Source organism: Bufo gargarizans, chromosome 2 (assembly GCF_014858855.1).
Source record: "Bufo gargarizans isolate SCDJY-AF-19 chromosome 2, ASM1485885v1, whole genome shotgun sequence".
NCBI lineage: Eukaryota > Metazoa > Chordata > Amphibia > Anura > Bufonidae > Bufo > Bufo gargarizans.
The window spans coordinates 217536024-217548540 of NC_058081.1; the positions used below are offsets into that span (position 1 = coordinate 217536024).

The 12517-nt window shown below is 42.9% G+C and overlaps 1 protein-coding gene across 1 annotated transcript in view; it reads left to right on the top strand.

Moving 5' to 3' along the window:
• Positions 1-294: 294 nt before the first annotated feature.
• PODXL (podocalyxin like) overlaps positions 295-12517 on the top strand; it is a 98114-nt gene continuing 85891 nt past the window's right edge. The window contains exon 1 of the mRNA XM_044279997.1: positions 295-551. Coding sequence (XP_044135932.1) covers positions 509-551 — 43 coding nt within the window. The 5' untranslated portion in view covers positions 295-508. The remainder of the gene's footprint in view (positions 552-12517) is intronic.

Genomic DNA, 12517 nt, shown 5'->3' on the forward strand with positions numbered 1-12517 from the left:
TCCTGCACTAGAGGAATTAGGCTGCAGCTAATCCCTGGGCCTAGAACTAGGAGGATCCAGCTGTCTGGTGCAGATTATGAAGGGTGGCCATCCCTCATAGACACCATGGTAACAGGGGGGCAGAAGAGGCTCCTTATTGTTCTCCTCGCAGGCAGCAGAGTATAGTGATTGTTTTAGCACAGGACTTCCTCAGCCATTCCTTTCATGTAGTCATTTCCATTGAGATGGCATCCTGCACATATCTTGGTGTGCTCTGCTGAAGGAGGAGTTTCCTATGTTATTGTTTTTGGGGCAGGTCCACCCAACTTTCCTATTGGAGAAAGCACAGTGAATTTGTCCTTGTCAGATCCCCTCATACACCTCCCCAGCCAGTCAGTCAGTGGGGGGTCAGAGCTGGAGCAGCAAGTGCCTGAGCATCACTGACCATCCAGGACATCCCAGGCCGGGACACTGCGGAGGACAAGTGAGAGGGTCTGCACAGTGTGAGAAACACCTCAGGACAGCAGACATGACCAGCCTGGGCTATCTGCTGCCATTCCTCTGGGCTCTGGGTAAGTGCACTGATGTCCCTTGAATTCATTAAAACTTCCCGCTTGGATGGAGCTTCCCCTCCCCTCACGACGAGAGAGATCAGTCACACGGTCCTGGGCGGCAGAGGCGCTGGGTGTGTGGAGAAGTATGTATGTGTGTACCCTCTGGGCTCATATATCTGTGTGTGCCTAGTATATACACCCTCTGGGCTCATATATCTGTGTGTGCCTAGTATATACACCCTCTGGGCTCATATATCTGTGTGTGCCTAGTATATACACCCTCTGGGCTCATATATCTGTGTGTGCCTAGTATATACACCCTCTGGGCTCATATATCTGTGTGTGCCTAGTATATACACCCTCTGGGCTCATATATCTGTGTGTGCCTAGTATATACACCCTCTGGGCTCATATATCTGTGTGTGCCTGTTATATACACCCTCTGGGCTCATATATGTCTGTGTGTGCCTGTTATATACACCCTCTAGGCTCATATATCTGTGTGTGCCTGTTATATACACCCTCTAGGCTCATATATGTCTGTGTGTGCCTGTTATATACACCCTCTGGGCTCATATATGTCTGTGTGTGCCTGTTATATACACCCTCTAGGCTCATATATCTGTGTGTGCCTGTTATATACACCCTCTAGGCTCATATATCTGTGTGTGCCTGTTATATACACCCTCTGGGCTCATATATGTCTGTGTGTGCCTGTTATATACACCCTCTAGGCTCATATATCTGTGTGTGCCTGTTATATACACCCTCTGGGCTCATATATGTCTGTGTGTGCCTGTTATATACACCCTCTAGGCTCATATATCTGTGTGTGCCTGTTATATACACCCTCTAGGCTCATATATCTGTGTGTGCCTGTTATATACACCCTCTAGGCTCATATATGTCTGTGTGTGCCTGTTATATACACCCTCTAGGCTCATATATTCTGTGTGTGCCTGTTATATACACCCTCTAGGCTCATATAGTCTGTGTGTGCCTGTTATATACACCCTCTAGGCTCATATATGTCTGTGTGTGCCTGTTATATACACCCTCTAGGCTCATATATGTCTGTGTGTGCCTGTTATATACACCCTCTAGGCTCATATATCTGTGTGTGCCTGTTATATACACCCTCTGGGCTCATATATGTCTGTGTGTGCCTGTTATATATCACCCTCTAGGCTCATATATCTGTGTGTGCCTGTTATATACACCCTCTAGGCTCATATAGTCTGTGTGTGCCTGTTATATACACCCTCTAGGGCTCATATATGTCTGTGTGTGCCTGTTATATACACCCTCTAGGGCTCATATATGTCTGTGTGTGCCTGTTATATACACCCTCTAGGCTCATATATGTCTGTGTGTGCCTGTTATATACCTCTAGGCTCATATATGTCTGTGTGTGCCTGTTATATACACCCTCTGGGCTCATATATGTCTGTGTGTGCCTGTTATATATACCTTCTAGGCTCATATATCTGTGTGTGCCTGTTATATACACCCTCTGGGCTCATATATGTCTGTGTGTGCCTGTTATATATACCTTCTAGGCTCATATATCTGTGTGTGCCTGTTATATACACCCTCTAGGCTCATATATGTCTGTGTGTGCCTGTTATATACACCCTCTAGGCTCATATATCTGTGTGTGCCTGTTATATACACCCTCTAGGCTCATATATCTGTGTGTGCCTGTTATATACACCCTCTAGGCTCATATATGTCTGTGTGTGCCTGTTATATACACCCTCTGGGCTCATATATGTCTGTGTGTGCCTGTTATATACACCCTCTAGGCTCATATATGTCTGTGTGTGCCTGTTATATACACCCTCTAGGCTCTTGTATACAAATGTAAGAAATGTCATAAAGCGGCATTTTTTTTTTTTTTTGTTCGTCCCATCGTTCAGCAGTTTTGTTACTTTTGAATATAATAAGCTGCAGGCATCTCTAGTCCTTGGTGGAGCCCCATTATAAGCCTAAGTTCGCATCTGCATTAAGAAATTGTGGGGATTTTTTTTCCCTCTTCTGGCCGAAAGTTTACACTGCCTAAAGGACCGCACTGACATATAATAGGGTTCATCAGGTTTCTGTCCTAGGGTCCTCATCGTGGTACCAGAACAAATAACGCTGCATGCTGCAGTTTATAACTCATGTGGCGTCCATTATACGCAGAAACCATGGCACAGATGTCAGTCTTAGATGTATCCATCACAGACAGAAAGTTACAATTGTCCCGTTGACTGGAATCTGGCACAATTGCATAAAAAACTCTTCATGTTTTATTACATTTTTTCTTCTGCTTTTCATAGAGGTGTCTTAGAAGATATACTGCCATAAAGCTGATGGGGGATATTTATATTTGGTTTTAAAAAACACCATTTGGCTTTAACTTTTTTTTTTTTTTTTTTTCATTTTTTGGGGGGCTGTTTTTTTGCAATACTAAAATTTGATATAGGATTTTTTTTTTTCAGGCATTTTTCAACTCTCCTTTTTTTCAAAAAGGCATCTTTCACATGAGTTTTCCGTCCAGATGCGATTCGTGTTGCAAACACATATCCTCTGGACTGAATCCTGACCCATTCATTTCAATGTGTATGCGCACATGAGAGTGGTTTTTCACGCATCATCTTTGAGTTCAGGAAAAATCGCAGCATGCTCTATATTGTGTGTTTTTCACACAACCCTGGCCCTATAGAAGGGAATGGGGCTTGTGTGGAAAACAGAAGCCATACTTTTTTCACTGATGGTTGCAAGGAGATGCTGAGAGTTATTCTTTAGTTTTTCTTCACGCTCACGAAAAACGCATTAAAAACTGATTGCATACGCGCAGAAAAAACTGAAATACTGAATGCAAATGTAGACAAATCTGATTAAACTTGCGTGCACAACCATCGGTTTTTAATCGAACAGACCCTGTGCGTGTGTGCCCCATGCCTGTGCTGCAGACCGCAAACTTCGTGCAACAATGCATGGGCACCGTCCCTGTGTACGCCGTTTGCAGATGCAGAATCATCGAAGTGACGGTGCGGATGCGCAGATCGAAATCCCCCGGCAACGCTTCGTAGTGCTTCCGTTCTGTGCCTCCTCTCCGTATCTGGCGGTCCGCAATACGGGCACGCACAGGGCACACACGCTCTTGTGCATGAGCCCTGAGTCTGTGTTGCCCGTGTGAAATAAGCATAAGGGGGGGGGGGGGGAAGGCCGAACCTAGAGCATGGACCACATTTGCTAATGTGAGTGCACCTAGATCCTGGCATAAATTTCACCAAGATTTATAGAAATGCTTAGCCTGAAAGGGGCGTGGCTTCACATGAAAGGGCGTGGATTAACATGCTGCATTTATGGCCCAAATTGCTCCAAAATCCTGGTAAAATTTTGTCTGGAGCTAAGCCAATCAATAGTTGATGTAGAGTTAGAGAGAAGTGTCTATCCCTGCACCAGCTTCAGGCCCTGTGATAAATCTAGTCCTGGACCTGACCACCTCTTTAAGTTTACTCCATCTATAGGGTTAGTACATCTGGGCCAATATGTGACACCAGCCATATATTAGTCTTCATTACTCTCCCTCTTTTGTGACATATGCATGAAGCACTCACACAGAGGTATCAGTAATATACAGGTATCTTGTGTGATCTACTCGTGTTGCTTTTTATGTGTTTTTGGTTTCACAATATGTAGTGTGAATATTTGTTATATTATACACATAGTATCACATTTATGCTACTGAGTGGAGAAGAAGGATTTAGTTCACTTATTCAGCGTTTTCACGTACATCTTCTGTGCAATATACTACAGGCCGGTGTACCACAGTGATGCTGGAGCTTGTAGTTCTGTACAGTTATACAATGTAGCAGTATTGTACTATTATTGCACCATGTTAGTCGAGGCATATATTTTTCACTTGTGTATGACATGTATGGGGCCGGCTGCACTTCTCGATGGCTGGTGCAAGGGGTTCTCCTACCGAACTCTTGGCCCATTGGGATAGAGTTATCAAAACTGGTGTAAAGTAGCACTGGGTTAGTTGCCGATAGCAACCAAAGTCTACCTTTCATTTATCAGAGCTCCTTTGGAAAGTGAAAGTTGGAATCTAATTGGTTGCTAGGGGAAAATAAACCCGTTTTCCTTTACACCAGTTTTGATAAATCTCCCTCATTATTTTTACTAGATCCACTGGGTTTTTGGAGCTGCTCTCCACTGTGGATAGTGACTGGGGGAAGGTGTAAAATTGGTTTTAGGGTATTTGCAGATGGTGGAAAATCTGACACGTATTTTGTCAGAGAAAGCAAAGGCAGAAAGCCAAGAATGAGCCTCGGTTCCTGCCTAAATGTGGAAACCCTGCCTTAGTTCACATGGCGGATTTAGCAAATTCCAGATTTCCCTACTAATTCCTTTCCATCGAATGGAGCTAAACCGCGGGTCCCAGCATTGTCCTTCCGGACACCGCGTCAAGAAAGGACATGTCTTTTTTTGGCATTGCCGCAACTGTAAACCAAGGCCACATGTGGGATCAGCACCACGGCTGGCAGATTTTTGGCATGGTATCCACATCAAATTTGAATTTCATTTTAAGGCTTCCATTTTTTGATTTGTTTTTTACAGGATTTCGTACACAAACCTTTTTGTTATGTGTTGTCTTCTGGCATAGAAAACATGCCTAAAAATCAACATACCGTTCCGTTTTTTTTTTTTTGGTGGACCGTATGCTGAACCATTCATTTCAGTGAGGCTGAAAAAAAAAGGAAGGTACTCTGTGTGCATTCCGTTTCCGTATGTCCGTATTTCCATTCCGCATTACGGACAAGGATAGTACTTTTCTATTAGGGGCCAGCTGTTCCGTTTCGCAAAATACGGAATGCACACAGATGTCATCCGTACTTTTTGCGGATCCGTTTTTTGTGGACTGCAAAATACCTACAGTCGTGTGCATGAGGCCTTAATGGGGCTGCAATAGATGTGGACAGCACATCCATGGTATTCATGGATAAGCCATTTTTTATATAAAAAAGCAGGGTACTATGGGTATAACTAGTTTTACAGCCTTGACCACCTTAAGATCTGATCACAGATAGGTTGTATTTAAACCTAAAGATTACCTAAAACATGCTCTTTTAATCATTTTGACAGACTTCTGAATGTCACTAGGACATGTATAAGGAGGTTTGGATTGCTATGAGAACCACTGCTTGGAGATGATTACGTGAATGCTGCACTTTTTAAGTGCAACTTGCATGGCAGAGAAACCTGTGGCGATGGCTAAGGTTATGGTGTCGGTATTGTCGGTATATACCCCGGTGGGTATATAGAGCCTTATTTTCAAGGCAATGCTCCATGGGGAAAAAGTATGCAGATCAGCTCATGTCAGTCAGACCATCCAGCCAAAATACTGCCGAAAATATGCGAAAACGGCTTTTGTCTCCTCACACCTTTTTTAATTATTGTGTATTACTATATGTTTTGCTTATTTGTTACACCACATGTTCTCTGTGCCCGCTAACTAGAAGAGACTTGGATTACAGGCCAGTGTGTAGTGCACACCGACATGAGTAACCAGTGGTTTCTGGTGTCCAGCGATCACCATGTACGTTATGCTAATTCCTTTAAGGATCACAACATTTTGGAATATCAGTAGTTTTTTTTATGAAGCGAGTGTTAAATACAGCTTCACTGTTGGATGTTTAATTCTTTTCATAGAAGATAATGGAGAATGACTCCGTGCACCATTACAGTACAATACAGTCTGTCATATAGCCCTAGTCCATAAAGTACTTGCTGTATCAGACAACATCAAAGAACCTTGAAGCCCAGTGCTTAATGGTTTTCTTTGTGTGGTGTCTGATGTAGGAAGCATTTTCATGGTGCTGTCGTTCAGTATGTTATGTCTGTACACGTATCCTTACTAATGTTAGATAAGTGAGAAAAATCAGTCCACACAGATTTGTTTGGGGGTTCTTATTTGTTTGTTTTTATTCGCTTTTAGCTATTATTTAACACATTCCTGGGTTTTATACTACTTATTCTCCACATAGTAAACCAGTCTGACTGTATACCTTTACTCTCCTTCAAAAAGTATCTATTAAAGGGGTTATCCGATATCTAAAATATCCCCCCACTGCCCGTGCCCCTTGTATGGATTATACAGGGTGGGCCATTTATATGGATACACCTTAATAAAATGGGAATGGTTGGTGATATTAACTTCCTGTTTGTGGCACATTAGTATATGTGAGAGGGGAAACTTTTCAAGATGGGTAGTGACGATGGTGGCCATTTTGAAGTCGGACATTTTGAATCCAACTTTTGTTTTTTCACTAGGAAGAGGGTCATGTGACACATCAAACTTATTGGGAATTTCACAAGTAAAACAATGGTGTGCTTGGTATGCTGTGAAGATACGAGATGTGCAGCACCTGGAACTACAGATACTGGAAGCCTGTGCTAGCGTTTCTCCTGCAGTGTTGCTATCAATGTGTGAAGAGTGAGAGAAGAGGGTTTCATTGACAATCCAACACAATGGGCAGCACATTGAACACATTTTATATTATAAGTGGTCAGAAACTTGTAAATAACTCATGAAAGAATAAAGTTACGTTAAAACCAAGCACACCATTGTTTTTCTTGTGAAATTACCAATACGTTTGAAGTGTCATAAGACCCTCTTCCTTCCCTGGCCCACCCTGTACTTACCTGCTCGCCAGCACCCACGTCGTTCCGGATCCCTGCACGGCCGCTGCTGCATCTCTCCATCACTCGGATCAACACATTCGGCGATGGGGGGAGCAGCCAGTAGCAGGTGGCGACAGTGACCAAGGAGGATCAAGAAGTCTCGTCCCTGTTGTGGCCTGCTATTGGCTGCTCACCCCGCCACCAGATGTTTTGATCCGAGTGAAGGGGAGATGCAGCAGTGGCCGTGCAGGGATCTGAAGCGACGCGGTGATCTGAAGCGACGCGGGAGCTGGTAAATGTAATCCATACAAGGGGCCCGGGCATTCTTTTAGAATTTGGATAACCATGTCAAAGCCATGCACTAGTAGAATAGTGCTCATCTGTGTGAAGGACTGTGACTTGAGACACATTAGGAAATTTATTAAGACTGTCTTAATAAGGAATCTCGCTGGAATACAATGTACCAAAATTACAATAATTTCAGCACATCCTCAAGAACTCTGTGAGCCACAAAAACAAACATTTCAGGTGTAAAGTGTGTCTGTTTTCTAGTGGACATGATGTCAATGTGTCAGGCTATGGAAGTCCTGCAGCCTGGACCCTCTGGCCCCCACCCCACCCAGATTTTGTAAAAGTGGTGAGGGTGCCAGAAAAGGGGGAAAAGTCACACAATAATGCATTTCCCTCTAACTTTTGCTAAATATGAGCGTATGTTGTTCTGCAGTATATGCCAATCGCGGTATTCTTTCACCTGCTATGTGTACGTGTTCCTATTTCCCATGTGTGTTGTAGAAAATGGAGGGCAGGGATTTCCTTCCCATTGTGCTATGTTTGTCATAATGACTGTGCCACAATGCCTTTTGCCATATAATAGTCGTTATTCCTCTATGTGTATCCTTACTAGATTTGTCCAGCTGCAGGGACCTCATAAAGGGATAAGTTCTTCAACAGTAGAATCGTTTCTAAAAGACAATACGTAAAAACATTTTTTTTAAAGAAGACCAGACGTAGAACAGTTTCAGCGGAGGGAGTAGCTGCTAGTTATTACGATGACAACCCCGTCCATGTACACCGTTAGGCCTTGTGTATGTCAAAGAGGGTATCTGTAAGGGTGCGACCCCAAGGGTGTGGCTGGCAGCATGCAGCCAAACCATGTCCACTGGTGGCAACCAATGGCCACATGATTTGGCAGTAAAATCTTGTGGCCATTGGTTTATATGGGTGGGTCTAACTTAGCCACATGTAACCAGCTGCCATGTAGAGTGGTACCCTAAGGGTGTCTCCTGCTGGACTTAAGCTGGTTATATGTATCTACAGTGAAACCCGAAGCAGCTTCGCATGGCACTAACTGCTGGTTGCACGAGGTTAAACAAACCGGACACCCTGATGTGCTAGCTTTTACATACAGGGGTAGTATTCAGGAGACAATCTTTACTATGCTTAAAATTGCAGTGCATAATATAAAGTCATAGAAATTAGAAATATAGTTATCTGATCGGACTCCGCCCTTTTTTTGTCACATTCCAAGAGCTATAATTCTTGTTCTTTTACCATTGACACGGCTGTAAGAGAAGAGGGCATGTTTTTTGCATTTTTTATTTCTCAATGGTCCCACTTTGGGTCCATATTGCGGAAGGGGTGCTAACCCTTTCAAAGGTGATAGAAAAAAGTTGTAATTCTACCATAGTTTTTCCAATTTTTACATTTTGTGTTGTTGACTTTCTGTGGGGCAGTACAATTATGGAAATACCAAAATATATCATATAGTTTTCTTTCCATTTTGCCATTTTTACACATTAAAAATATTTTATATTTTAAAAAAATCATTTATGTGCTGTCACTTTTCCGAGGGGCATCAATTTTTAAAAAATCTTTTCGATTAATGGAGCTTTGTAAGGGAGCTATAGTTTTAAATCAGTGCCATTTCAGGATATACCGTATATTTGACTTTTTAAAAACTTTTTATTCTGTTGTTTGGAAATTGAGATGAGCAAAAATCCTTTTTATTTTATACATTATTTAACAGTCAACTATAGGTTAATAGATCAGATTGTTGCAGACACACGCCAATGAGGTTTTTTTTTTTTTACATAATACATTTTTATTGGGGATAAGAGTTTTCATTTTCTTGTGGATTTTTTATGGTTTATTAAGCGGTGGCTCAATCACTAGTATAATACACCGAAATAGTTATGCATTGCAGTGAATTATTTCTTTTCAGAAATACAGACAAGCATATTATCAGGCTCCCAGAACGTCCTAATAGTTTCTAGCCATATGGTGCTGTTGTCAGGCCCCCAGCTGCCATAGCAAACATTGGCACCCCACAATTGACTTGCAGGTGCCAGTGGCCTTGTCTTTTCCCCTGTCAAAGCCCTTAAATGTCACAGCCACTACTAACCACGGCACCTAAGGGATTAAGTGGTCGGGATCAGAGTTTGGTCCAATCTCGGTTGTTGCAGTGGGAGGTGGTTGTGTATTACATCTTGTTCCTGCTGTGGATGGCGCAGCCACAGCTTCTCTGCCTGTGCCATTCCATGGACGTACATTTGTGGGAACACTTCACAAGAATGGAAGGAGTTCTGAGTTACTGTCTGCATTTGTAAAGAATATGTACACCTTTTGAATCAATTTTTCTTATTACTTCTGTGCATCTGAAATAAAAAGTGAAGCAACTTTGTAAATAGCCTCTGCAGCTCCTACTGAAAACTAAATGTCTCCAAGGATGATCCTGCTGTCTCTTCCCTATTTATTACTAATCATCCAATAGTATCATTCAGATATAACACCCCCAAAGAGAGCCCCAGTACAATTTGTGTCAGTCACAGTTTCCCCATCAGTTCCTGTCTCCCTCAGTGCCAGCCACAGTCAGTTCTTCTTTGAGTAAGGGCTCATGCACACGAACATGTGCCGACCGTATTGCGGCCTGCATTTGAATGGGTCCGCAATCCGGAAGATACGGTGTGGAACGGAGGTACAGATCAGAGGCCCACGGAAGCTCTACCGAGTGCTTCCGTGTGTTTTCTGTCCGTGCTTCCGCACTGCAAAAAAAGTGTTGCATGCACTACATTTTTGCAGTGCGAACCATCCTATGCAGATCACGGACCATATTCAAGTGAATGGATCCTTGTTTGCAGACGGCAGGCACATGGTTGGCACCAATGCGTTGCAGACCGCAGCACGGTGCACGGTGCATGAGCACTAACACTGTGAATAGCTCTATGAGCTGCCTATTCTTGCCCACTGCTTTACTGGGGGACATCCAGCAAAAACATTATATATATATTATATTGTGTTCCTTGGTCTGACAGTTTCTCATATTCTCATTTGCTAGATTAGACATTATTTACATATTAATGGGTTTGGTTTTGCCTCTGCCATTTCCTCCTTATCCTCCTTCTAAAAGTGCTCATACTTAAAGGGGTCATCTTACTTCAGCAAATGGCATGTATTATGTAGAGAAAGTTGATACAAGGCAGTTCTTAATGTATTGTGATTGTCCATATTGCTTCCTTTGCTGGCTTGATTCATTTTTCCATTACATTATACACTGCTCGTTTCCATGGTTACGAACACCCTGCAGTCCATCAGTGGCGGTCGTGCTTGCATACTATAGTCAAAAGTGCCGGCCTCTAAGGTGGCCAGGACTATGGGAACACACATAGGCTGGTGCTTTTTCCTATAGTGTGCAAGCACGTCCACCGCTAATTAATTGCAGGGTTATCGTAACCATGAAAGGAGTGTATAACATGATGGAAAAATGAATCCACCCAGCAAAGGAGGCAATATGGATAATCACAACACATCAGTAACTGCCTTGTATTAACTTTATCTATGTGATATATATTATTTGCAGAAGTAACACAACCCGTTTACCGGCCTTTTGCACAGACTGATAATCAGGAAAAAAAAAATTGTAGGAACAGATGTTCTATGTGGACATAAAGACCAAGACATTACCCTATATTAACTGCTGACAGAATGCTAACTAAATAGGGACGAGCAATCGTACTAGAGTTCACCTGCCCTGCTTTCTGTTTGCATTGTCCATTGGGAAGTCTCTTTAATCAAGCGTTAATCAGATTCTTTTTTTGTTGATTGGTGCCCATTTAGGGCAGGGCCACCTTTAGATTTCAAGCCTGGTGTTAGAACCAAGCCACACTCACCCAAAACAGCCGACAGCCTTGCAATTTTAGCTATATGATTGGGCTGCACCCTTACTACTCCCGGGTATGTCTCTAGATGTCACTTGCTGTAACTTGAGAGACTCATATGTACACCTTGCTCTCCAGCCAGAAGAGAAAACCAACACACTGTGGGAATCAAGGCACGGAGAAGTCCGATGCCTACCGCCAGTTGTAGCTTTGCCCAGTCTTTCTCCAGCTAAAAATAATTGTTCCCTAATGAATAATACCTCCTCATAGTGTCACATCTTAATACTAAAAATATGGGCTAGAGAAATAAAACTGCTGTCCAAACTGCGTGGTCTGCACCTCTGTACAAGGTCCAGCATGCGTTGGAGTCATCCCTGGATCAAATGAAGCATCCCATCCTGTCTTGACAGGAAGCCTGTGCTCAGAAATACAGATATCACCTCATAGCATTGTGACACAACTTGGGGGAAAAGGATATGGACAATTTAAGCTAAACTTAGAAAATCTTGCTATGGCGACAGTGTTTATCCATAAGTAAATGTGCTTATTTTATTCAACCGTCAGATCTATCATTTAATACTTCTGCGTCAAATCATTGGTTTGGCCAATCTACCAGCTAAAGACTTGGCACAAATTGTATGACAATTAGTGCATCCGCCAACACACATTTAAAATGATAGATTCTGGTTAATGACTTGGTACCAAGACCATGAAAGGTTACCCGACTACTTCAAAAGCATCAAGAAACCTGGGTCCCACTGGGGAGTATATACTCTTTGTAGCCAACAACCCTTGCTGGTTGTATTTCATGAGAATGAATTGTCAGCAGAAGCAGAAATGAAATTCATCAAAGGGGTTGTCCGGGCTTTACTATGCAATGGCCTATCCTCTGGAGTTGATCGGAGGGGGGCTTAGCTCCATTGCCGGAAATTGGCTTTAAAACTACACAGCTCCATCAACCTTGTAGTGCACAGCGCTCTTCACTGCAGTTGTGTTCCCATTGAAGTCTGCAGTCCTGTGCCTCCCTGTATGAATGCAGTGGTGGCTGAGCATGCACACTACCGGTTTATTAATTTCTGAGCGACTGGTGCATGTTCAATTCTATTCATGTTGGGTGACACAGGACCCCGTTCTCATGGTCTCAGCGGTGGA